Source organism: Capsicum annuum, chromosome 7 (genome assembly GCF_002878395.1).
Source record: "Capsicum annuum cultivar UCD-10X-F1 chromosome 7, UCD10Xv1.1, whole genome shotgun sequence".
In the NCBI taxonomy this organism is placed as follows: Eukaryota; Viridiplantae; Streptophyta; class Magnoliopsida; order Solanales; family Solanaceae; genus Capsicum; species Capsicum annuum.
Window position 1 is genome coordinate 182367149 of NC_061117.1, and position 27620 is coordinate 182394768.

A 27620-nucleotide genomic window follows, 5' to 3' on the forward strand; every position below is an offset into this window, starting at 1 on the left:
CTCATAGCAGTACAGAACTCAGCTAGTTCCATCAGATTCAAGACTTTCAGATACAACTACTCATGTTATCAGTTATATCAGTCATCAGAACTCAGTTGTCAGTCATGTTAGCTATCAGTAAATTCATGTTATCACGATCTTAGATATAATTACTATGTATTAATGAATGTATTCTCACGTTCATATTAGTCAGTTAGTCAGTTAGTCAGTATTGTTCATGCATATGAACCCCATGTATTCAGCCTACCTCACATGCATACCAGTATATTCAAAGTACTAATGCATTTATGCTATGGTGTCTTATACCATAGGTTTTGAAGCACGAGCTCTAGAGCATCAGTAGATTCCAGATATCAGTAGTCAGTTAGCAGTGAGTCCTCATCCTTCAAGGACATGATTATTTCTTTATTATCTCATTAAGTAATTTATTAGTTAGAGTTTGTTGGGGACATGTACCATCAACTCCTTATTCAAATAGTTCAGTCAGTTAGAGGCTTTGCAGACTATCATGTTCAGACTATCATGTTTAGATAGTTTTGTTTTGGGTATTTATACCCCATCCCAGATGTTATGTTATAGTTTTGAACCTTATGGCCTTTCAGTTCATGTTTCTGCATTTATACAATATATCATGCAATATACAGGTATAAATATTAGTCATGGGTTAGCTTGTGGTCCTTTAGGGTCATGAGCACCGTGTATTATTTCTGGTACTAGATTCGAAGCGTTACATATATAGTTTATACCTACTACTTGAAGATATGTATTAAGACTCGTATGTCATATGAAACTATTATTATCAATATTATATTATTAGTATTACTTCTATATATATATATATATTTAACGTATGTTTCACTTTTACTTTATATTTATTATGATGATGTACGACTCAAGATATAATGAGAAATGACCATTCATATAGCCAAACCCAATTTATTTTGGACCGAGGCATATTTGTTGTTGTAGTATTTGTATTATCAAAACTCTAATCTCTGCACCGTAATAGAAAGTACAAAACATCCAAGATGAACCAGAGGAACAGTGCATTAGTAACTTTTCTTTCATGAGACACCCTTTTAAAGTCTAAACAAATAAACCACCTTTTCGTATTAAATAAATACTATGCTGTAGAGTATTATATACTCGAAACCTTACTCTGGAAGGAAAATGTTATCTGGGTCTATTAGAGCCTCAAGTAAATTGACATGTCGGATACTCAAGTAAACCTTACTCTAATATTTCTCATCAATTGCTAGGGTTTTAGCGATCGCCATTCACGCACACACAGTGCACCAGTGATAGAGAAACTAATCAAAGATAAAGACAATTTTGTCCTAAAAAACCATGGCTATCCCCAACGAAATAACTGTTAAGGTGAAACAAAAGCAAATTGAAGTTGAAGGACCTAGGGGCAAACTGGTCAGAAATTTCAAGCATCTCAATCTCGATTTTCAGCTGATTATAGTGAGGAAACTAGACAAAAGAATTTGAAGGTTGATGCTTGGTTTGGATCTCGTAAGACGATTGATGCTATCCATACCGCTCTTAGCCATGTGGAGAATCTTATCACTAGTGTTACTAATAGTTATAGGTACAAGATGAGGTTTGTGTATGCTCACTTTCCTATCAATGCTTCCATTACTGGTGGGAATAAGTCCATTGACATGCGTAACTTCCTTGGCGAGAAGAAGGTTAGGAAAGTTGACATGCTTGAGGGTGTAAAGTTGTTCGATCTGAGAAGGTCAAGGATGAGCTTTGCATTTTACACATTTTATATTTTCTCCTTCACTGTGAATATTGAGCTCCACCGTTGTAACCTCCATTGTAGCAGTTTCCAGATTTCAAAGTAGTGCATTCTCCACATCTTAAAAAATACAATTCAAGTTTTGAGTACTAAGTTAGATGAATACAGTTGAATAGTAAAATAGAGAATAACGGTTTTTTGCCAATTTTGATCCATAAAAGGACTGAAAAGAATTGCCTTAAAGAGGCCAATTTTCAATATGTTAGTTTTGGAACAGATTTTAGATTTTGGATCTCCTCTGTCTTCACACTGCTATGTACAGATAAAAGGAACACATACATTCATCCTCTATGATAAATCTTTTATGATATTTTTATTGAGGATTTTTAGTCATTAATGATGTACATTTGCATATATTCATTTGCTCATTTTGATACACTTAATTATAAATTCAATATTAAAACAAATCAGTAACAGATATTTCTATTAAACAACTGGACAAATCCCAAATTTTCCTCCCAAACTTATTCAGTTACTCTTTTTTCAAAACACAATAACAGTTCATTCCTATTAACTGCATAGGCAAATTCCATATTCTATCCTATTCATATTCAAATTCATTAGACACAAATCATAAGACCATTCATTCATATTTCATCCTCAAATTCAACACAGATTTATACATTGCATTCTAATTTATATCTTTGACATCATCACGACTGAGCGTTTTGGCTTCGAGTGGTATGTATACTCATTACTTATGCATTTCAACTTTGACGTTTATTTGGATATAACCAAAATATCTAATCTTCTAAAACATATGCAACAGACACAATGGAATTGATATCTGCTATTGTTAAAGAATGCAGTGTCTCAGTGAACACTACGTTGAAAATTAACCTCCTACAACAGCTTCTACCAGAACTAGCTCGGCAGGAATGGATGTTGAAAATTAGATCGAAAAGAAATGAATCAACAGCCAAATGTAGTCAAATAAATGAGGAAGATGCATCTATAAAAACAATAGATGCAAGTATTCTAGATTAAAGATAAAGATTGCAATAATTGAAAAAATACAAGCATCATCCAAAAAAAATAATCCACCTTATACATTTTGTGAATAGATTCACAAAGATGATGAAACTAACAAACTTCTCAGGAAAACATGATTCAATTCATCAAAATGGTATGCCAATCTGCATCACTATTTATCTCTTAACAAAATGCTAAAATACTACTTTTTATTCATCTGTGAAGCTTAATAAAACATTAACTACCTATAAAACCCTTATGTTTATATTTAAAACTTTGAATTTGACAGGTCATTACACAACAAGTTGGAATTTTGGCAATCCAAAGTACACATGCCAATATTGTGGTGAACTTTTATGGTATGAAGAACGGAAAAATAAAATAGTACCGATAAGAAAATCTATATTCTCATTTTGTTGTATGGAAGGAGGCCGGGTTCAACTAACATTATAAGTGAACCACCACCATCTCTCAAGTATATTTTGGGAACAAAATTAGGAAAAGTAGGTACCAATTTTTGTAAAAATATCAGGGCTTATAACTCCATATTTGCATTTACATCTATGGGAGGCCGAGTGGATGGATCTATCAATCGCTCAAAGGGGCCATATGTTTTCAGGATGAGCGGTCAAAATTACCATCACATCGGATCTTTATTGCCTAAAATAGGTTAAACACCACGGTTTGCACAGTTATATATATATATATATATATGATACTGAGAATGAGAAAACCAATAGAATGAATTGTTTGTCACAAGGAGACATCGATCCCAAAATTGTCCAGGCCTTATCCAAAATGTTGGATAAGCACAATATTTTGGTAAAAATATTTTGAATGGATAGGGATAGATATAAATAGCATCCCAAATCTGTATTTTGCCTATGTATTCTATCTAACAGGACAAGGGATGGTCGATAATACAACATACCCACCACTTTTGAAGCAGCAGGATTAATTATTGGTGATCTTATAGATGAAAACTTCCAGCGAAATATTATTGTAGAGCATCGAAAAAAAGGACTTCAATGAATTACAGATTTACACCCAAATTTTATGTCTATGACATATCCATTAATACACCCATTTGGTGAAGACAGATACAGACTTGGAATTAATTTGGTGGAGGTAAACAACAAGACTTACAAGTGGCAAAATTTATTGATGAGAGAGTTTTATTACTTCAGGATACAATAAAAATTAAATGAGGGGCACTCACGGGTAGACTATTACAACAATACATTATCGATGCTTACATAGTAATAGAGGAAGAAAGATTTTGTTATATTCAGAATAATAAAATAACTCAGAGTTATCTTTACGCTGGCTTAATGGATGCCATTCGACGTGGTGATTTAGATAGTTTAATGATAGAAAAAAGTATTATATTGCCCTCATCGCACACTAAGGGACCTCCATATAGGGCACAAAATTATCAAGATGCAATGACAATTTGTAGGTGGGCTGGTTATCCAGATTTGTTCCTCACTTTCACATGCAATCCAAAATGGCCAGAAATAAATGAAATGCTAAACTTAATTGGACAACATGGCGATGATAACCCAGTGGAAATCATATGAAGAGTCTTCCAGATAAAATTATTTCAACTGATGCAAGATCTGAAAAAGCAATAGACCTTTGGAAAAATAATCTCCTGTAAGTTCTAAATTATAAATACTCACGTCCAACATCACTTATTCATTCAAGCTATTAAATTATGGTAAACAAATATGAATACTTCTTCGATATCCTAACCAACACATATATCATTAATTATGTAGGTTTATATACTATTGGGTTTCAGAAAAGAGGACTACCTTATGCACATATATTGCTTTTCCTGCATCCCATGTTAAAAAGTCCCACCATTGATCATGTTGACACAGTTATAATAGCTGAAATACCTAATATGGAAGTTGATAGATGGTTATAATGCTGTAAGAAACTACATGATGCATGGACCTTGTGGATATCTCAATCCCCAATGCCCATGTATGAAGCAAGGGAAGTGCAACAAGCAATTTCCAAAGAAGTTCAATAATCAAACAACTTTTGATGCAAATGGATTTCCTATTTATAGGAGAAGGAACACAAGTACTCAAGTTAAATTGTGTCAATATTGATCAAATGGAATACCTTACTTGTTTGATCAAATTGATTATGCTTCTCCAAATAGGGATGGTTTTAGATGTGTACTGAAACTTAAGTTTGGATCAATGGAATATTCTCGTAAGATTTATGAATGGTCTGGAGCAAGTTTGAAACCTTATGTTGCAGATGATGTTCAATTTCAATTTTACATGGTGAGGCCTTACATACTGAAAACCATGTCAACCGAACAGAAAGTACTCTTTAAGTGCTCCAGAATTGACTTATCGTATTAATTACTTCATCGCTTGGATTCATATTTCTAATTTCAATTCCTACAGGGTGGCTATTATACATCATTCGAGATTACAGATGTTTATAGAGTATTCTGGTTTAAGGTTGAGTATGAGAAATTTGGAGTCACAAGCTTGAGCCATGCAAAATAGGTGCGTTCTTTTGAAATATATAGGAACCCTGTATTATGGAGGCATATATAACTTTAAAATATTTAAGTTACCACACTGCAAGCTGGTTGTTTGCTTGAAGAAGTTGGCAGTTGTTGTTCTCATGTTTTGTAGTGAAGAGTTGATATACATGATGTATCAGTCACATTCTGGACACAAGTTTAAATAGGTCACTTATTATGTGAGAGAATTACTAAGCTGCTCTTATAACTACAAAGCGATAGGGATTGATATTTGAAGTAACAACCTTGGGAACCACATTCAAATTCAAATAAAGGTGACACTTAGTGAATTCTTCCTAAAGGCCTAAGTCTTGGTACATAGAGTTTCTGGTATAAAACCTCTAATATTAACAGCATTCCGAAAGAGAAAGAGATGTTTACAAACTAGATGAAAATTAAGAATTTGTTGGAGTTTGATTGGAGTGATGATATACACCTCATCTATAGCTTCATGTGAGAAATTCTATACTACTTATACTGCATAAAAGAATGAAGAGTTAGGATGACCACAACATAAATAAATCTAAAGTAAATATAAAATTGATCCAAGAAAATAATTAGATTTTTATCACCGCGCGAAGCGTGGCAAGTTTTCCTAGTTATACATAAAGTTCGGTTTCTCTCTTTTCTTTATCCTCCAGCACCAAGGTGTGTTCATCCTATATATTTCGAAGTACTCCAAATCTTTTCGAATAGTTAATTATAATTCCTAATAAGATTCTACACTACAAATTCTAGGATTTTCAAGAAACATTATCTCTAAAATTTAGGAAAGGTAATTGTGGTCCTTCATCTTCTGCGATTGTATTTTTTTGGGAACTTAAAACAATTAAGGTTTGTTAGATTACCCACTCTTAAGTAATTTACTACTACTTTCAGCTCTTTTTATTTCAAATCATTCTTAGGATGAGTTAGGATTAGAGTAAATCCTTATGATTCTTGATATTTTCCTAATTTAATCATGTAAAACTTCATAAGCTCCACTTTTCATGTCTTCCCATCACATGTTTAACCCAGATTATGTGTTTCCTATGGATTCCTCTACATAAACTATTGAATTGGTGAAACTTACGAAATTGATGAAATCTAACAGTTTTTTTGAAACTTGTGAACTTATGTTTTTGCAATAAGTCTTACAAATTTTAAGATGAAGTTTTTATGCTATTGAAATTCTCATGTATACTGACATGAACTCTTTTAACCATGATTTTAACATAAGGATACGAGTCTTCTTGACTATTTTTGGCCTGATAATATGATCTCTTAGTTTGAGACTGTGTTTCATACTTGAACTATCCATAACTTTTATAATCCCAAACATGCTATAGAAATGTAATCTTATGAAATATGACAAAAAAATACAACTTCGATGAATCTCAAATCAAGCTAATGAATAGTTGAAGCCAGTGATGGAGCTAGAACTTTCATTAAGGGGGTTCAGAAGTAAATATATAGACTAGTAGAAGAGGGTTCAACATTTATTATTAATAGATAAAAATATTTTTGACCATATAAAAATAGTATAATTTTTTGATGAAGGGGGTTCGGATAAACCCCTGAATCTAATGTGGCCCCGCCACTGGTTGAAGGTATGAACATGGGACCAAAGTGGCTAATTTATGACCATAACCCTAAAATGGCTAACCCATGAATATAAGCCTAAGGTGGATAATCTATGATCATGAAATGAAAGGAACTAAATAAAAACTTATGAGCTTAAAGGAGTTAGATGGATGACCGAGAAGGCATAGGTCTAAATGAAATATACTCAAAACTACATTTAACGACATCGGTTATGAACCACCTCCGCTAGTCAGATGACTCTTTTCATGTATTCCAAAATGGGATTATTATGGATTCTAGCTAGTAATCTGTAAGCCCCGAGACTAACTCCTGGATGTCACACGATACCTCGAACCACGAGTGATCCCAAGGTAACCCATGATACTGCATAATTAATGAGCAACTGAATAAAATATATAAAACTAAAAATAATAAGTAGAAGAAATGTCATTAGCAGAACTTTATACAATACTATTTAAAAACATTTACATCATTGAATTATACAAAAGAAAACTAAAACTGAATACATTAACTAACTAAAACTGAATACGTTAACCCTAATAGACTGTCTATGAAACCACTACTAATACTGACTATAGGTAGCTGAGACACAACCCCAACTATCCTTAGTTAATACAATTGAATCAAAATAAAATAATAAATCTATAAACTGACTTGAGTCTCCGAATAAAAAGAATTCATCACCTGCTCGCTGGAAGTTGTGAAATGCCTGATCATGATGTTGTGAGCTACTACTGATACCTATATTATGAAACAATATAGTCGCACAGATGCATATACGGTCAGTTCTTCTAGAATGTATTGAGTATGTAGGTATCAATGCAATAAGTAAAAACTGGTACATATTATAAGTTTAAAAAGACATTCATTCTAAGTGTAAATAGACTCACCTTGATCATGAATAAAACTGAAAGCTGAAATAAGATAAGCATAAATCATAAAGTAACGTCTAAATAAAGCTTTTAAGTCATTATACTTAGTTTCTAAAATCTTTATTTTGGTGGGAAATTCTTATAACTGACATAAAAATGTGAGCTAGCATGGAGTCCGTGTCATACCCACATTGAGGTGAGCTATTCTACCCTTGCTATCGGTGTAGAACCTTAAATTGAGTGATCATTAACCTTAGCCCATTTAGGTAAGAGAAATACTCTCTGGCGAGACCCCTTAAACCTACGGTGGCATGTAGTTTCTGGAAAATAGGATGCGCTAAATCCACATTCCCCTATCGGTGCTAAATACTATTCCCAAAATATATACTCTTATGCTCATATTTATGAAATTCACCTTAAAGTAGCAGATGAGTTTATAAACTGAAAACCAACTATGCTTCTCTTGCTAAAATCATACTCATAAAGAAACTAGTGAATTTCATGTCTTATTTGAGATCATACGATCAAAACTGAAATTTCAATCATGCTGTAATACTTTGTAACTTAAACTTCTTGTAAACTGAGTGCATTATTCTCAAATTGTAATAATTTATCATATCTTAGAAACTTCATGTCTACCAAAACTCAATGCATAAGATCAACTTCATGGATAAAAACATTAAGTAAACATAAAATCTTGTGATAAATAAAGATTCTCTCACTAGAAAATATCATAATATCAAAGAATAAGAAAAAATGTGTATGAACCCTAGTTATTCATTTCTTAAAATTAGACTAAAAATTAAACTTTTGAGCACAAGGACGGAAGATTATCCTTGTTCAAACCCCACATACCAGGACTTAGTGAATTGCTTGAGGGAAACTTGAATTTGATCCTTGAGAGTATGAACTTTGGAGAAGAACCATTATTTCGATGCTCTTGAGATTATGAGAGAATAGGAATCATGTATTTCGGTTATGGGATGAGGAAAAATGTGTTACTATTAGTTATAGGATCATTTAGGATGTAAATGACTAGTTTGCTCTAAAAAAATTGAAGAAAAATGTGAACTTTAGCATCTCTATGACCATGGGCGTGACACTCCCTTATCGTGGAGCATAGATGGCTTGCTACAATCTTATCACGGTGAACAGAGGGTTTGCCATAGTCTTATCGCGGACCCTCATTGGGTTGGTTGTAAAAATACTTATAACTTTTCACTCGGGTATCAGATTAAGGCAAAATTAGATGCATTGGAAAGAGAACTCAAATACCTTTCATTTAAGGGCCTTGAGCTCCAAAAATCAATATATTCTAAAAGCTATACTCATTTAAAGTTGACTCTTGTAGGATCGAATACTAAAACTCAATCGATATCAAATGCTCTAAACTCAAGTTTGTTATAACTGTTTCCTATGAACATTGTTCATATTGAAAGCACTTTACACACTAGGTAAATGATCATGACACTTATATATGATTAAATATAATCAGTTTTAGACCTACAACATATGACAAATGGTTAGAAGCTTAGCTAGAAATTTTAGGGTATTATAATATCTCTCCCTTTGGAATCATTCATCCTTGAATTTAAGATTGATATTGGGATGAAAAGAATGTAGTTATGAACATGAAACCAAATTTCTAAAATCGATCATGATTCGTAATTAGAATCACCTCTTAACAGAGTATTAACTCAATTAATACACATGGAACTTGATCACATACCTAGAAATCATATGGAACAACAAAGACACAAAATTAGAAGAGCGTAATGCTAGGAGGAAAATCTCTTACTCATATTGAGTCATTATTAGGAGTGAACAAATAGAGATATTTAGCCATTATATCTATAAATAAAGGATACAGATGACCTAAAAAGATAAAACCCCTAACTTAAAATTGATTTCTGAGTTGACTTGATTGACTATAAGGAATTAATTCACGCTGAGAGTTTAGAACTTAATTGAAGCATTCATGACATGATCGTACATATACAACTACGAAGTGATAGCTAATTCAATAAGATTTCCAAGAGTTACAAAGAAGGAAATATGAGTTTTCTCAAACTCTCCTTATCATAACTTCTAATAATAATCGTGGGAAAGAACTTTAGACATGATATGAGTATTAATTCGAATAAGGAATCGTAACATGGCTAAAACTATATAACACGGAATATAGGCATATAGAACATAAGCTAGAATAGGATTGGTATGCCTTAGTCGATGAAACTGTTAACTTTTAATCTTAGAAACACTTCTCAAACACTCTTATCAACTATACTTTACTCTTAAATACAACACTTCATGTGATGCAATTTATAACCTTCACATGGGTATAGGTGACTACTCCTACCAAAGTTTGAGTTGAACTACATACTCTCACCATTTTTAAGCCTAACTCAAAGTCACAAGGTACTACACATGGCACAATAATACTAGTATAAACTATTCAATATCCTATGTCTTTTTAGAGATCTCATCTCAAGAATAATACCCGTCACTACTTCAATAACTAACTTTGAGCTCTGATTAATTCTCTAAGGTATAATGTATTCATCCATTTATATAACAACGTGACATTTAAGCCTATCATTATAACCACATATGAACTTCTAGGCAACCAACCCATCTAGAATTTTTTTCATATTCTCCAATACCTCTATTAATAACAATTTCATGAATTATCCCTAAAAAGGCATACAAAAAAAATTCTCAACTAACTATGATATATGTCAAAGCTATACCTCGATCTTGATTCACACTTATAGCCTTAGATGAAACAATCATAAAAAGTTTTTCCTTGATAAGGAACATTTAATCCCTCCCATCTAAACCATTGTTCATTCCTTCTCATCACCACTATCGTAACATAAGGAGGGTCACTAAAGTGATAGTACATAAGGACCTAAAGCATGAAAGAATATTATACATAGCTTTGACACATGATTGAGGCCTGCAGAATAGAGTATCATAGGCATGGATTAGTTAAAGAGGTCTAAAATGAGGACATACATGGCATAGTGCAAACTTAACTGGTCATTAAGGGTGTACCATGAGTTCTGGGAACTGATCATACTTTGAAACATGGGTTCATACTTATCATAAGTTTCTTAACATAAGACTGAAACTCATAGATTTATAGGGGATAACTAGGATCATGGAGTGACATTGTTACTTCTTTTACTCGGAGCTGAGAATGGACATGAATATATATGAAGTGTACAAACATTAGTTTGGGCGTGGCTCTATCACACAAGGCATGGATAAGGTGTCATAATGACACATATCTAAGGAATACACTAAAGTAAGAATGAATCATTATCTCATCATAACTCTTATTGACGTACATCACAATCTAATTCACAAAACCTGATTTGGTTCTTCACCCTATCATCTCCCCCTTAGATCAAAGATGACATTCTAAGCCTATGGGCCTATTTCATATCCTCAAGATTGAGACAAAATATATTTACTCTAACGACCTACACATGAATGATCAACTCACCCGGATATACTATATTTGGAAAATACTAACTTCATTCTTGGATATTCCTTTCATATATACCACCCTTAACTTTCTGCAGCTTTAATAATCATCGTCATCTACTTACACTCTTCTTGATAAACATACATGCCTCTCTAACTACATAATCTTACCTCCTCATAGTTTAGTAATATCACATCTTTGAATTTATATTTTCCCCTAAATCATAAGAATTAAATCTATACCAAAATACTCAACATCATCACCCTAAATCCTAACTTAGATATTAAGAACACCATATACTATATAACTAGCCTTCTTCACACTTAGCAACTCAAGGGTACTATCTAAGCACAAACGATACTTAATAACCTTATAAAATAATACAACCACATATTATCTTGGGTACACCTATATATCATACCTACACCATTATACTTAATTGCAAATCAATGAACTTAAATCCTTGCATACATCATTTCAAACCTACTAGATCACCTTATATAGAACTAGCATCACTATCCCAAGCAATCATTATTCCCACCTTGATGATAATTCAAACATAAAACCTAGTTTCTAGTACTAGAGATGATTAACAACACAACTTCACTTACTATTCTTGCTTTGCCACTATATAAAAAATCAAGTAACACTTCTAGATACTCATAATAATAATAATTGATCATAGTCTTATGGTCTATCTTATTATAATCCATTATCACATCCTCCTTGCACACATTACTACTTATCTATCCATATGTCCAGATTATATTCATAGCTCTATAAGCATCAAATAATTTCCTTTTCACCATCACAAAAGAAAGCTATATTAATAACCCTTAACAACCTAATACTTTTATTATTGACCTATGTTTTTCTATCACATTGAAATGCCATCTAAAACTCCTTTTCTACTTCAAGCATACCCCAAATCACATTAACTAATAACTCCTTCACTAACTTCCACCATGAAATCTACACCACACTCACTACCCCTTAGTTCACACCTAAAGACATATCACTTCAATCCTAGCTGAATAGCATACATATATCCATCAATATAATCTTAACCTATCTCTATACCCATCATTTTTGTCACTACACTTCTAAATTCACACTTTTGACCCTTAGGTTGTTCTACTAATTATGGATCACAACACTTTAAGTTACAATATCCCTCAATAAAAACTCTATTAAATAATCTAGGTACATACTCTCTTATCTCATTAGTGCTATTTGTAATGAAGGGTTAAGGAGAAGTATGAATAAATGTCATATTGTGTCTTAACCGTACATCACATATGGATGCGGGCATAAACTTTTGAATTAAAGGACTTTAAACACGTTAATGAGCTCCTCTCAATCTCTTTGTGTGATTTCTAATGTTCTTGATTGTAATACCCTAATTTTTTAAGCTCCAGAACCATCAAAAGATATGCCATTGAATTAGATTTCCACTGTTGCCAAACTTGCCTAAATTTGATATTGGGGTAAAAAGTTATGGAGAAGTTTTTAAGGCTTTGTCAAACTGCCAGTGACAACGAATATGGCAATGACTCATCATCTGAAACAACGAGTCTTAGGGAACGTTGTCATGGTAGTGAGTAACTAAAAGATTTAGTCCAATGGCAATGTGTCCAGCACATGACTCGTTATCAGACTAAATGAGTTATTGTGTGGACTGATTGTTACAATAGTGAGGAACGAAGAAAATAGCCCCTTGACAATGACTTTTCATGATGACTCGTGATCAGAACTAATAGATTTTTTAAGAGAGGAGCCATTTTCATAATAGAAAGGACCCAAAACTTAGGTATTTAGGTTAAGAATCGTGACCTGACATAATGAGTTGTTACCCAAGCCGTGACGACTATTTCCCAAAAGTTCTTGAACGTTTTAACAATGGATTTTTGGTCCTTTTGCATTCTTTTCACTCCCAACCCACATTTTTTAGGCTTCCCAATGGTGGAATAAAAGCCTAATTTTCTCCAAATCCTATATTAATTCATAAATTCGTTCCATAAGAAGAAAAATGGTGATTATTCTTCTTCAAAGGAAAAATTAGGGTTCCTCAACTTCAAGAACAAATTCTAAGGAATTCTATAAGTATTTTATCACCAGGTAAGTGGGATTTAATCAACGGATTCTTGAATTCATTAAGTCCTAAGACTTCTAAATCCTTTAGTTTAATTTCCTCTCTAAGTTTTGGGTTTCAGGTCAAATATGAATTTTTATGAATCCCTTCAGCTTATTCTTGTAATTAAACTATGAATACATGTTTTCCCCTAAGGTTGACATCTTTCTATGCTCATCATTGAGTTTTGGGCTTGGATTATGAAATTTCCCATCATTTTTACATTTTAATATTTCTATGTTCAATTGTATTCTTTAGAGTTGGCGGGTTATGAACACTCGATACCTAGAAATTTATGCATAAATCAGTTTATATATTATGAGCATTTCAGATCATGCTTATGTGGCTATTTTTAGAATATAATTATATTGAGCATACATCAATTATTAGTGTCATTCATTTAGGAGTAGTACTTAGCACTGAGTGAACGCTAACCTGAAGGATCACCTATCAGTTGAGGATTGAGACCTTTACTAGAAGTCCCTAAGTCCTAGAACTATATTACCGCCAAAGGTTATAAGGGGTCACCACCAGTTAAGGACTGACAGCCTAGTCCTTTGGGACATTAGTTTAGTGGATCCACACCAGCTAGTATTAGTACCCTTGGCAAGGTACTGACATCCTTCTAACTGGGGTTATAGGTTGGTTCCTAATTTTGTCAACTTGGATTATGTCATTTATTGTTATCTCCCACGGTCCTTAATTCGTATTTTAGTTTATGTTTAAGTTCAGATTATGTATGACCTTGTAATCGGTTATTCAATTTAATTTAGTGCATGCTTATACTTGGTCTTGCATATAGTTCACCATGTTGTATACATTCATACTCAGCTTATACTATTTAGTTTCGCATCCCACATACTCAGCATATTCAAACTACTAATTGTATACTTTCTTGCACTATATTGTCTCATAATATAGGTTTGGACGATCAGTACCCAGATCACACTCAGCACATTCCTATATGATCAAAACAGTTTTAGCAAGTCCTTATCATTAGAGGACTAGTTATTAGTTACTTATTATATTTTTAGTCTACTTTTATTTTAGTTAGTTGGAGTTAGTTGGGTGCTTGTCCCAACAACTCATATGAGTAGAGGCTTTCAAATAGTTATTTAGATTTTTAGCATGATGGTTTGCCAGATAGTTCTATTTATAGTTTAGTTGGTATTTAGTATTTCTTTATTATCATTTCCATCAATTATTTTAGTTTAGCTTTCACTCACTATTTTGTTACTTCCTTAGTGTTTTAGTGTTATGCCAGGCAATGGGTTAGATTGGGGTCACGTGACTTTAAACACCATGTTACGACTAGGGGCATTCTTAGGTTGTGACAAAATTGGTATCAGAGCATCATGTTTAAGTTATCCTAGGGTGTCTACAATCCATGTTAAGTAAAGTCTTATTCATAGGTGTGAACCGCTCCACACTTATGAGAAAGAGAGGATATGATATGTTTAGGAAAGTCTCACTTCTTTCATGATTCATGTCATATGTAGAGTGTGAACTCTATTAATCTTCTTATTCTAACTCATCCTCTATCTATTTACTGAAAGTACCTTCTAAGAGAACAAACAGAAAAAGAAATGGAAATCAATAAGCACCATTGCCAGTTTTCGAAGACCCTCTGAATGAGCAGGTCTCTCATGCTAGGTTAGGGATTCTTTTACAGCATTAGCCCAATCTATGACCGCTTAGAATAACCAATAAGCTATTGCCCCAACCAACCTAGCAATAAATACGGCGACAACTATAATATATGATTTCACTAGAATAAATCTGCCGGTATTCATTGGATCTAAGTCTGAAGAGGATCCATAGGAGTTCTTAGACAGTATTCAAAAAACAAATGAGATCATGGGTGTTACTTTAAGTGAAAGTGCTGATTTGGCTGCCTATTAACTGCAAGGAGTGGCTGTAAAACCCTGAGAATACACCCTGGATGCCACACGGTCCTTACATCCCCGAAGGAAAACAAGCTAGCCCATGAACTATTACCTGCAGTGAGCATTAATTAAAATCACAAAGATCATATACGGGAATTTAACAGGGAAAAAGCCATAAGGTTTTAACAACTCAAATCAATAGTGAATCATGGTTTTTAAGCATCTAAAAACATACTGTAAATACTGATAAGACGACTAATAATAACAATTGAATATTATATAACTTCCTGTACTAGTATGAAAGCCTCTAAGCTGACTGAATGTGGAGTTGATGGGACAAACCCCCAACTAACTCCGTCTGAATAGAAATACTAAACTAATAAAGGTAAACTGAAATAAATAAAAAATGTCCTCAAAGTTGAGAACTCACCACTGCTACTATGAGAACTCACCACTACTACTACTGATAATCTGGTAAGTCTACGTGCGGTTAGGGAACTGAGTGTTCGAAACTATGATATGAGATATCATAGTGTAATAAAAGAGTATGCGGTCAGTACTTGAAATGTACTAGTATGCTAGATTAGGTTAGGTTGATATGCATGGGTTCATGTGCATGAACAATAACTGACTGAAAGGAATGGCATGAGATAACTGATGAACAATATGCATGAAAACCATAAAATCTTAGAATGTATGACCAAGAGTATAACATGACTCTGAAAGCATCTGTAAACTAAATATATTGAGAAATTTATAATGAATAACTAATAACTGTATTCTATTATCAATACATGCCTGAACTAAGTCACACTGAAAACTAAACTAAAACTGTGGGAGCTAGCTATAATTGATATACCCTAATATATTATCAGGATCCAACCTGTAACCCCAGTTTGAAAGGTGTCAGTACCATACCATGGGTACTAATACTAACTGTGTGGATCCACTATCTGATGCCCGAAGGACGAGGGTGTCATGCCTAACTGACGGGGGACCCCTCAAAGTCTACGGTGGCATCGTAGGTCTGGAATCTAGGGACTTCTACTAACGCCGCATACCTAACTGATGAGGGAGACACCATCCTTAAGTTTTCTTGGTGCTAAGTGTTACTCCCAACTGAAGGCACTGATTTCTGAACTGAACTAATCTTGACTGAGCCAACAAATACTCATACTAACTGATTGGGGGATAATGCTTATGGTTTATATGAGATTATTCTACAAATACTGAAAATATGTAAACAGCTAAATTTTTAGGTATTCATAACCTCCAGGACTCGATAACGATAAAAGTAAAAACATACTAAAGCTTCAAAATCATAATAGGTACCATTGTTCATAATCCAACCATTTAGTCATTTCATTAAACACTTGGGGGTCATGAGTTAAAGCATGTGAATATTTTAAAATATGTAATAATCACATGAGAAAAATAGTAAAACATAAATTAGGTATTTATCATGAAAACATCATTAGTCCATCATGTAAGGCTTAATCTAAAAAACAATTACTTATAGACAACTTGTAAAACACGAAACTCATATGGATTCATGGAGATAATTCATTGTGAATATGTAAACTCATGGTTTAAATATTAAAACAGATTCTTGGACTCCATGGGTGAAAAGGACCCATGGATGAACATCTAACATACCTTAGTTAGTAAAATTGAGAAAGTTCTTTATGAATTCTTGAAGACTGATCTTAAATGTTGAAGAAGCTAGGGATTGTTCTTGAGAAAGAATGCTTTAAATTGGGGAAATTTTGAGTATAAGATAGTAATTTATGCTTTTAGGACCCTAAATCCCATGTTTTGGATTAGTTGGGTGAAGGAAAAAAGCTTAAATGCCCTTGGAAAAATATGACTGAAACCTGGAAATACATGGGGATCAATGAGCGCGCACCGCGGGCTCTAGTTCGCCAGAATGAACTGCATACCATAGGCACTATCAAGTGCTTTCCCTAGGGGTGAAATAGAGGGCGCATCATGGGTTAATCATGGGATGCTTCTGTTTTAGAAGTCCAAACACTCCCCTACGCTGGTCTAAAAATTTTGAAACTCACCCGAGATGTACTGTTGACCACCCCAATCATGAATCAACTTAAAAATTGTCATTCTAAGGTTGGGAAGGTCAAAATAAAATTCATCAAAGTTACGAGGCCAAAATAAGACTAAGTCCCCAACACTTAGCCAATTTTTTAGGTTCTATGCCTCTTACACATGCACTAGGAGCTAAATTGGGTTAAGGCTAATGCGAGGTATTACAATATCTCCCCTTGGGAACATTCTTCCTCGAATGAGATTGATTAAGCTGAGATTACTGAGAAAACTAAAATTACATGGTGAACATTCATAGATGGAATGTGCTTACATAACTGAGTCTAAAACATGATACATGATTGAACTATTTTCATGAATGCATGAAATGACATGAGACTGGTCACATAACTAGAGCTGAGAATGAAAAGAAATAGTTGTAGAAAATCTGTTACCTTAAGCTAAGTTTGAGTTTACGGAGAAAAGATGAGGGCACTTGGTTTGTATGTCTATTTATACTTCCCAAGTGGCTCTCTTAGCGGACTGGTTTTGCCAAAGAACTTTGACTAAGGGAACTTCTTTGTTCCCTAGCCTATGAATCTGGGAAAAGCTGGGTCGCCAATATACTTCTTTAGCAAAGAGATGTGAAATACTAGGTGCACTGATGCTAAGTCTGCATACAACTCAAGTTCATATGCCACCTTCCCATAATGACTTGAGATCCTATAAAGGCCAATATATCGGGGACTGAGTTTCACCTTCTTACCAAATCTATTCACTCCCTTCATGGGAGAGATTTCCAAATACATCTTATCCCTAACTACAAACTCAAGATCTCTCCTTCTTACATTCGTGTAAGATTTTTGTCAGCTTTTTGCTGTCTTAAACCTCTCTGATTAGTTGAACTTTCTCCAATGCATTAAATGCTGTATCTATCCCTATCAACGCCATATCACCTACCCTAAACCAACCAATAGAATATCTATATCTCCTCTTATAAAGAGCCTTAAAGGGAACCATCTAAATACTAGAATGATAACTGTTATTGTAAGAAAACTCAATCAATGAAAAGTGGTCATCCCAACTTCCCTTAAAGTCAATAACACAAGCTCTCAACATGTCCTCTAGGGTATGAATGGTCCTCTCTACCTGACCATCTATCTGAGGGTGAAAAGCTGTACTAAAGGCGAACTTGGGTAGAAAGACCCTTGGAAATGCTTTCCAAAAGTGAGAGGTAAACTGAGTTCCTCTATCTGAAATGATGGACAATGGGACTCCATGCAACCTACCAACTCTCTAATATAAAGATTGGCATAGTCGACTGAATAAAAGGTATGGAATGGCAAGAAATGGGTTGATTTGGTTATTCTGTCTACAATAACCCAAATTGAATCATACTGGTGATGTGAATAAGACAACCCTGTCACAAAGTCTATGTTCAACTCTTCCCACTTCTAAGTGTGGATGTTAAACTCTTGCATAGTGCCACTAGGCCTTTGGTGCTCAACCTTAACCTACTTACAATTTGTACACTTGGCTACAAACTCTGTAATATCTCTCTTCATACCACTCCACCAATAGATTTCACATAAATGACCATATATCTTAGTGGATCTTGGGTTAATAGAGTAACACACACCATGCTTTTCTGCAAGAATTTTCTATCTCAACCCATCAACACATGACACACACAAGCTACCTTAGCAATGCAACACACCATATCCCCCTTAGGACAAAACCTATACTTTTTGATCTCTGACTGACTCTTTTAACTTAATCAAGCTAGGATCCCAGCCTTGCTTCTCTTTCAATAGGGCAACCAAAGAAGATTCCAAACTATTCTGCACCCAAACACTACCCTCAGCTAAATTAACTAAACGGATACCTAATCTAGCAAGCTGATGAACTTCCTAACAAAGATTTAACTCTCTCTATGAGAACACACACTCAACATTATGATTTAACTACTCTGACAAATATTTAACTCTCTCTGTAAAAACACATACTGTAAAATTTTATGATCTGTGAACATATCAACATGCACTCGATGCAAATAATGCCTCTAAAATTTAAGCGAAAAAATAACAACGGCTAACTCAAGGTCATGGGTAGGATAATTCTTTTTATTGGGCTTAATTTGTCTAAAGGCAAAGGCTATGACCTTACTTATTTGTATCAACACACAAAAAAAACCAACTCGGGAAATATCATAGTAAACAACAAACCTATCTGAACCATCTGACAAGGTCAAAATTGGGGCTAAGGTGAGTTGAGTCTTCAACTCCTAAAAACTTTTCTCATAGGAATCTGACCACTAAAACTTGACTTTCCTCTGAGTCAATCTAGATATGGGGAATGCAATAGATGAAAACCCTTTAACAAACCATCTATAATAGCCAGCCAAACCCAAGAAACTTCTGATATCTGATGGAGAAATGGGTCTGGGCTAGTTTCTCACTGCTTTGATCTTTTGAGGGTCAACTCTAATGCCATCATCTGAAATAATATGTCCAAGGAAATCTAGTGATCTTAGCCAAAATTTGAACTTACTGAATTTGGCAAGCAACTGGTGGACTCTAAGAGTCTACAATATAATTATGAGGTGGTCTGCATGATCATTTTCATTACGAGAATAGAAAAGGATATCAACTGGTGGACCTTCAAGAGTATGTTGATCAGCTACAAAAGATTACTAATATTATGGGGGTGACTGCTAGTGAGAGTGCTGATCTAGCTGTATATCAGTTGTAAGATATGGCTCACACTTAGATCAAATAGTGGAAAGCAATGAGGGCTATAGATGCAGGGCTCATAGAGTGGGAGGAGTTTGCCACTGCTTTTCTAGATAGATTCTTTCTCCTAGAGCTAAGAGAAGATAAGGTGTTAGATTTTATTAATCTGAAGTAGGGCAATATGACAGTGAAAGAGTATTCTCTTAAGTTTACTCAATTAGCTAGATATGCTCCTTATGTGGTTGTAGATAGCAGATCTCAAATGAGTAAGTTTGTGTCTAGGGTGAATGATAGTGTGGTCAAAGAGTGCAGGACCATAATGTTGATTAGTGAGATGGACTTGGATAGGATGATAATCCATACTCAACAGATAGAGGAGGAAAAGAATAATGAGAGAAAGAAGCAGAACAAGAGAGCTAGAATAGGTAGTTTCAACTTTGCTCAGTCTAAATTAGAGGGTGGGAATCATTCTCAGTTCTACCCAAAATCTTTAGTTACAGCTCTATCCCCAGCAAGTATTCAAGTTCCAAAATTCAGAGATGGTAATAGAGATAGGGGCCAGGTTCTAATTCTCAGGGTAGTGTCAGCAGTGCCCGAATCAATCATTTTTGTCAGACTTTTGGCAAAAGCCATCAGGGAATTTGCAGAGATGACAGTAATATTTGTTTCAAATATAGAAAGCCAGGACACAAAGCTAGAGATTATCCCTAGTCAGGTTCTCAAGGTCAGAAAAACCATCCTCCATCTCAGTCCGATCGCTCGAATCGGTAGGGTGCCTCATCTAGTTCCACCAGTGGGAAACATCCAAATAGACTCTATGCTCTTCAGTCCCGACAGGATTAGGAAAGTTCTCTTGATGTGTTCACTAGTATGTTACATGTTTATCACTTACATGTTTATGCTTTGCTAGATCCAAGAGCTTCCTTGTATTTTGTTACTCCTTATATAACAGTTGATTTAGGAGTCAGTCCCAAAATTCTAGTAGATTCTTTCTAAGTCTCTACCCTAGTGGGTAAATCTATCATAGTCCGATGGGTATACAAGAACTGTCCAATTATAGTATCTTAGAAAATAACTTCAACAGACTTAGTCAAATTAGAGATGGCTCATTTTGATATCATTTTTGGTATAGATTGGCTTCATTCCTTCTATGCCTCAATCGACTAAAAAAATAGAATTGTCCAGTTCTAGTTCCCAAATGAACCCATCATAGAGTGGAGGGGTAGTACTTCAGCGTTTAGGGGTCATCTTATTTCTTACCTTTGGATGAGAAAAATGATATCTAATGGATATATCTATCACCTTGTGCGAGTCAAGGACTCCTGTTCAAAAACCCATACTCTTAAATCAGTGTCAGTAGCATGTGAATTCCCTGATGTATTTCCCAAAATCTTTCCAGAATTCCTCTTGAAAGGGAAATTGATCTTCTCCTCGATACTCAACCCATATCTATTCCGCCATACAGAATGGCACCTACAAAACTTAGAGAATTGAAAGAATAGTTAAAGGATCTCTTAGATAAGGGATTCATCAAGCCTAGTGTGCCCTCATGGGGCATACCAGTTTCATTTATTCGTAAGAAAGATAGTTCTCTTAGGATGTGCATTGACTACCATCAATTAAATAAAGTCACGATAAAAAACAAGTATCCCCTTCCCAGAATCGATGACTTGTTTGATCAACTTCAGGGTGCTAGTTACTTTTCTAAGATAGACCTTAGATCAGGCTATCATCAGCTTAGAGTCAGAGAATGTGACATCCCAAAGACAATATTAAGAACTCAGTATGGTCACTTTGAATTCTTAGTCATGTCCTTTGGTCTTCCCAATGCCCTAGAAGTTTTCATGGACTTGATAAATCGTGTGTTCAAGCAGTACTTAGATATGTTCGTGTAATACCCCAAAATTTTTCCTAGCTTATTTTGTCCCAACAATGCCTAGTATTAGCTTTTAAAGTGAATAATGATTATTCCACGAGGAATTTTCAACATTTCAATTTTTATCATATGGAAAATTAAATAAGTATTCCATCGATATATGATTAGCTTAAATCTGATAACCGGGTTAGAAGTTATGACTATTTCAAGTTCCCGACATAAAACAGTGCCCTATTAGTCAGTGGCGCGCTGCACCACAAGAGGAAATGGCATTTGGAAATTTCCAGTGTTGCTCCGCGATCCTAGCGCATCGCGCCAAGGGTGAAAACAGGAATCAAAAGGGCACCGCAATTAATTCCGCGTCGTGCTAAGGTCCCAGTTGTCAATTTCCAGTGGCCTAGCGCGATAGTGGTGCAACGTGCCAAGGGCCCAATTTAAAAAATTTGACTAGAAATTGAATGACGTGTCCAGGGTAAAAAGGGTCAACTTCCTACCCCTATATAATCTCTTTAACACGTGATTCAGCCACTTTTCACCAAAAATTTATTAGTTTCTCTCAAGTTTATCTTAAGAACAAGCTAGGGTTTCTATTGAGGATTCAAAAAGAAGGTTTCACCATCAATCTTCATGAAATCATGATCTAATGTATGCATAGTGTTCATTCATGGACTCCTTTCGTCCATGAAGTCCAAGAATACTTTTTAACTACAAGTTATGGATTTCTTCATGTTTTCATGCTTTGTATGCTCTTTCATGTTGATAAATGAGGAATTGATTTCTATTCCGTGATTTGATGATAAATTCCATGTGGGTTGATTAGTATAGATAAATATTATCTCATGACTAAAACCTTGTATGATGAAATTGGAAATGAACTATAATGTTTAATTGCTATACCATGATGTTTACATGTACTATGCCTTCCATATGTTTGATTAAATGCCTAGATAAAGAAAATTTGCCTAATAGCATGATATCATAAAAATCCCCATAAATTTACAAGCTTATGCCTATTAGATATTTGATGAAATGCTTCAATAAATGTATTGTGGTGATTATCATGTATTCAAGAATATCAAGCCATGTTAGTTTCCTTTCATCGAGTCCTGGGGGTACTTGTACCCAAAATATTAGCTGTGTACCTAGAGCCATGTAATATTTTCACGATACTATCAGTTAAGCTATGAACTCTTAGAGTTCAGATAGCCTTATGACTCAGGAAAAATCTCCATGATCATATGAACTCAGTCAGCTATCAGATATCAGAAGTACTTTGTCAGTTAACAGAATTTAGTAAATTTAGTCCTTGTTCAGTTCAGTAAATCATGATCAGTATCTATTCAGACGGGAGTAGAAATTAGCACCGAGCGAACCCAAGGATGGGAACTCACCTGCTATATGAGGGTGTGATTCTTAGAAGCAATCCGTGCATTCTAGAAATATGTAGCCAACATAGGTTGAGATATTGTAGCCTCTTATATGAGGGTAGATGAGGTGGCTTAACCTATTAAATGGGGTTCCCACTGTTCTCACTAGAGTTAACTATTATATGAGGGTTACTCACATATTGTCCTTACTAGTGGCGCGATATTAACACCCCTCCAGTCAGGGCAGATACTGGACCCCAGCTCAGCTATAATAGCATATATGGGGTATGTTGGTTAAATACTACTTCCTATAGTTTCATGTTACATAATCAGGACTATCAGGCGCAGTCAACTCAGATACAGTATGAAACTCAAATAGTTTCACCAGATTCAGAACTCTCAAGTACTGTCATCTATGTTATCAGTATTATTCAGATATAGTCTTTCATGTTATCAGTCATATCAATTATCAGTTATATCATGTTACCTATTTCCAGACTCAATAGTTATGCAATCACGATATCAATATCATGTTATTACGTTGTCAGTTACAGTTACGTATTTATATATGCATTCTTACGTTTATCTTAGACAGTTAGTTAGTATTAATTATGCATGTGAACCCTTGCATATAGCCTACCTCACATGCGTACTCAGTATTCCATTGTACCGACACATTCGCGCTATGGTGCTTTACTTTTTTATGTTACACCATAGGTTCAGAGACACATGCTCCAGATCAGCAGTAGATCCCAGTTTCACCAGCCAGAGTAGAAGTGAGTCCTCATCCTTCGAGGACATGATGATTTTCTTTTATCCTATTGATTAGTTTGTTAGTTAGAGTTAGTTGGGAACATGTCCCATCAACTCCTTATTCAGATTATTCAAACAGTTAGAGGCTTTCAGAAGATTATGGTATTATCAGATTTAGACTTCAGTTTTGTTTTGGTATTGTGATACCACTTTATTTAGATATTATCATTATTCATATTAAGTTCAGTATTGAACCTTATGGCCTTTCAGTGTATGTTTCTGCAATATTATGTCATATAATGCAGTGTAGAGGTACATAATCAGTCATGGGTTAGCTTGTGGTCCTTCAGGGTCATGATCACCGTGTAGTATTCTGGTTCAGCAAATCGAGGTGTAACAAACTTGGTATCAGAGCCTAAGATTTAATAGAGTCCTAGGAAGTCTGAAAGATGCATCTAGTAGAGTCTTGTACATGGGTATGTTGCGCACCACATTTATGTGCAGGAGACTATGAGATGATTTAAGAATAGTTTCCCCTCTTTTAGTATTCATGTCGTGCTTGTGAGCATAAATAGAAGTCAATTTCTTAGTTTAATTTGCTCCTTCCCTTTGTTTACAAATCATGCCTCCCAAAAGGACTAAAAAAAGGAAAACTAAAAATCAGTAAGTGCCTCAGCCTGTCCAGCCAGATCCTCTAGATGAGCATGTCACTCATGCAGAATTCAGGACTGCATCTACTACTCTAGCCAGTTCAGTTGTATCCTAGCACGAATGGTCAGCTACTGTTCTAGCTAACCTTGTGGCAAATTCAGCTGCAACTAGGATTCAGGATTTTACTCGAATAAATCCTTCCTTATTCTTTGGGTCTAAGTTAGGAGAGGATCCACAGGAGTTCCTCGATCAGGTTCAAAAAGTCATAGACATTATGGAAGTGACTTCCACTGAAAGCGTAGATTTAGCCACATATCAGCTACAAGATGTAGCCCATACATGGTATACACAGTGGAAGGTAGATAGGGGTACAGATACAGTGCCCATAAAGTTGGAAGAGTTTTGTACAACTTTCCTAGATAGGTTCATGCCCATAGATCAGAAGAAGGCTAAGGTGTTGGAATTCATCAATCTCAAACAAGGTACAATGAGCGTAAAAGAATACTCCTTTAAGTTCATTCAAATTAGAGGATAGTGATTACAGTTAAAGGCTTTTAGATGATTACAGTATTATTAGATTTAGACTTCAGTTTTTTTTTGGTATTATGATACCACTTTATTCAGATATTATAATTATTCAGATTAAGTTCAGTATTGAACCTTATGGTTTTTCAGTGCATGTTTCCACAATATTATGTCATATTATGCAGTGTACAAGTACATATATCAGTCATGGGTTAGCTTGTAGTCCTTCGGGGTCATGAGCACCATGTAGAATTCCGGTTCAGCAAATTGGGGCATTACAATTCATCATAGTTTTCATAGATAACATCCTGGTTTACTCCCGCAGTGAACATAATTATGCAGACCATCTCAAAATAGTATTGTAGACTCTAAAATATCATCAGTTATTCGGCAAATTCAGTAAGTGTGAATTTTAGCTAAGGTTCGTAGCATTTCTTGGCCATATCATTTCTAGTGATGGCATTAGAGTTGATCTCTAAAAGATCGAGGCAATAAAAACTAGCCCAGACCTATCTCTCCATTAGATATCAGAAGTTTCTTGGGTTTGGCTAGTTATTACTGCTGGTTTATTGAGGGATTTTCATCCATTGCATCCCCTATGTCTAGATTGACTCAGAAGAAAGTCAAATTTCAGTTGTCAGATCCTTGTGAGAAGAGTTTTCAGGAGTTGAAGATTCGACTTACCTCAAACCCAGTCTTGGCTTTACCAGATGGTTCAGATGGCTTTGTGGTGTACTGTGATGCATAGTTCTCATGTAGCATAGTAACGTCATAGCCTATGTTTCCAGACAACTTAAGCTCCATGAGAAGAACTATCCTACTCATGATCTTGATTTAGCAGCTGTAGTTTTGCCTTAAAGATTAGTGGCACTATTTGTATGGGGTGCACGTTGATGTGTTCATTGACCATAAGAGCCTCTAGTATGTGTTCTCTCAGAAAGATCTAAACCTCCATCAGAGAAGGTGGTTGGAGTTGTTGAAAGACTATGACATGAGTGTTCTTTATCATTCGGGCAAGGCCAATGTAGTGGCTGATTCTCTCAGTAGACTGTCTATGGGTAGTGTTGCTCATGTTAAGTATAGTAAAAAAAAGTTAGCATAGAAAGCACATCAGTTAGCCTGACTATATGTTCGCTTAGTCAACTCAGCAGAAGGTAGTGTATGGGTGTAGAGTAGTTTAGAATCATCTTTAGTTTCCGAGGTGAAGAAGAATCAGTATAGATATCCCAATAGAGTCAAGTTGAAAGAATCTATCATAGATTAGAAGGTTTAAGTTTTCTCCCAAGGGGGAGATGGTGTTCTACATTATCAGGGTTGTTTGTGTGTGCTAGGTGTTGATGACTTAAGATAGTGAATTGCAGAAGCACATGGTGCGCGCTACTTTATTCATCCAGGGTCCACTAAGGTGTACCATGACTTGCAGGAGAACTATTAGTGGAGTGTGATAAAAAGATATTGCAGAGTTTGTGACTAATTTCTTGACATGTCAGCAGGTTAAGATTGAGCATCAGAAGCCTAGTGGTTTCATCCAAGAGTTTAGTATTCTTACTTGGAAGTGGAAATAAGTGAACATGGACTTTGTGATGGGTTTGCCTCATACTTGCCGTCTGCATGATTCAGTTTGGGTCATTATAGACAAGATAACTAAATCAGTTCATTTCCTTCCAGTCCATACCTCTTATTCAGCCGAGGATTATGCCAAACTCTACATCAGAGAGTTGGTCAGATTATGCAGTGTTCCATCATCCATTGTCTCAGATAGAGGTACCCAGTTCACCTCTTATTTCTGGAAAGTGTTCCAAAAGGGTCTTGGCACCCGAGTTTACCTCAGTACAACTTTTCACACTTAGACAGATAGTCAAGCAGAAAGGACTATTCAGACATTGGAAGATATGCTACGAGCGTGTGTGATAGATTTTAAAGGTAGTTGGGATAACCACTTGCCTCTGATTGAGTTTGCATACAACAACAACTATCATTCCAGCATTAAAATAGCTCTGTTTGAAGCAATTTATGGGAGAAGGTGTAGATCTCCCATTGGTTGGTTTGAAGTGCGTGAGGCCACAGTGGTAGGTCCTGACTTGGTGTTCGATACCTTAGAGAAAGTTCAGTTGATTAGAGAGAGGCTCAGGACAGCTCAGAGCCGACAGAAATGGTATGCTGATGTGCGTAGAAAGGATCTCAAGTTCAAGATTGGTAATTATGTGTATTTAAAAATCTCTCCTATAAAGGGAGTGAAGAGGTTCGGCAAGAAGGGAAAGCTCAGTCCCCAATATGTTGGTCCCTTCAAAATCGTCAGTTGCTTTGGCAAAGTAACTTACGAGCTCGAATTGCCTTCAGATTTATCTTCAGTCCATCCAGTGTTCCATGTCTCCTT

General features: G+C 35.1%; 1 protein-coding gene and 1 long non-coding RNA gene across 2 annotated transcripts in view; one reads left to right on the forward strand and one right to left on the reverse strand.

Moving 5' to 3' along the window:
* The first annotated feature begins 1347 nt into the window (after positions 1-1347).
* On the forward strand, positions 1348-1853 carry LOC107876683 (60S ribosomal protein L9-like). The gene is made up of 2 exons (XM_016723550.2): positions 1348-1414; positions 1459-1853. Exons 1-2 carry the CDS (start codon positions 1348-1350, stop codon positions 1851-1853), a joined length of 462 nt encoding a protein of 153 aa, XP_016579036.2.
* A 5608-nt stretch (positions 1854-7461) lies between these two features.
* Positions 7462-27620, reverse strand: part of LOC107877210 — a 36544-nt gene continuing 16385 nt past the window's right edge. Inside the window, exon 4 of the long non-coding RNA XR_001676247.2 lies at positions 7462-7658. This is a non-coding gene — a long non-coding RNA (uncharacterized LOC107877210). The remainder of the gene's footprint in view (positions 7659-27620) is intronic.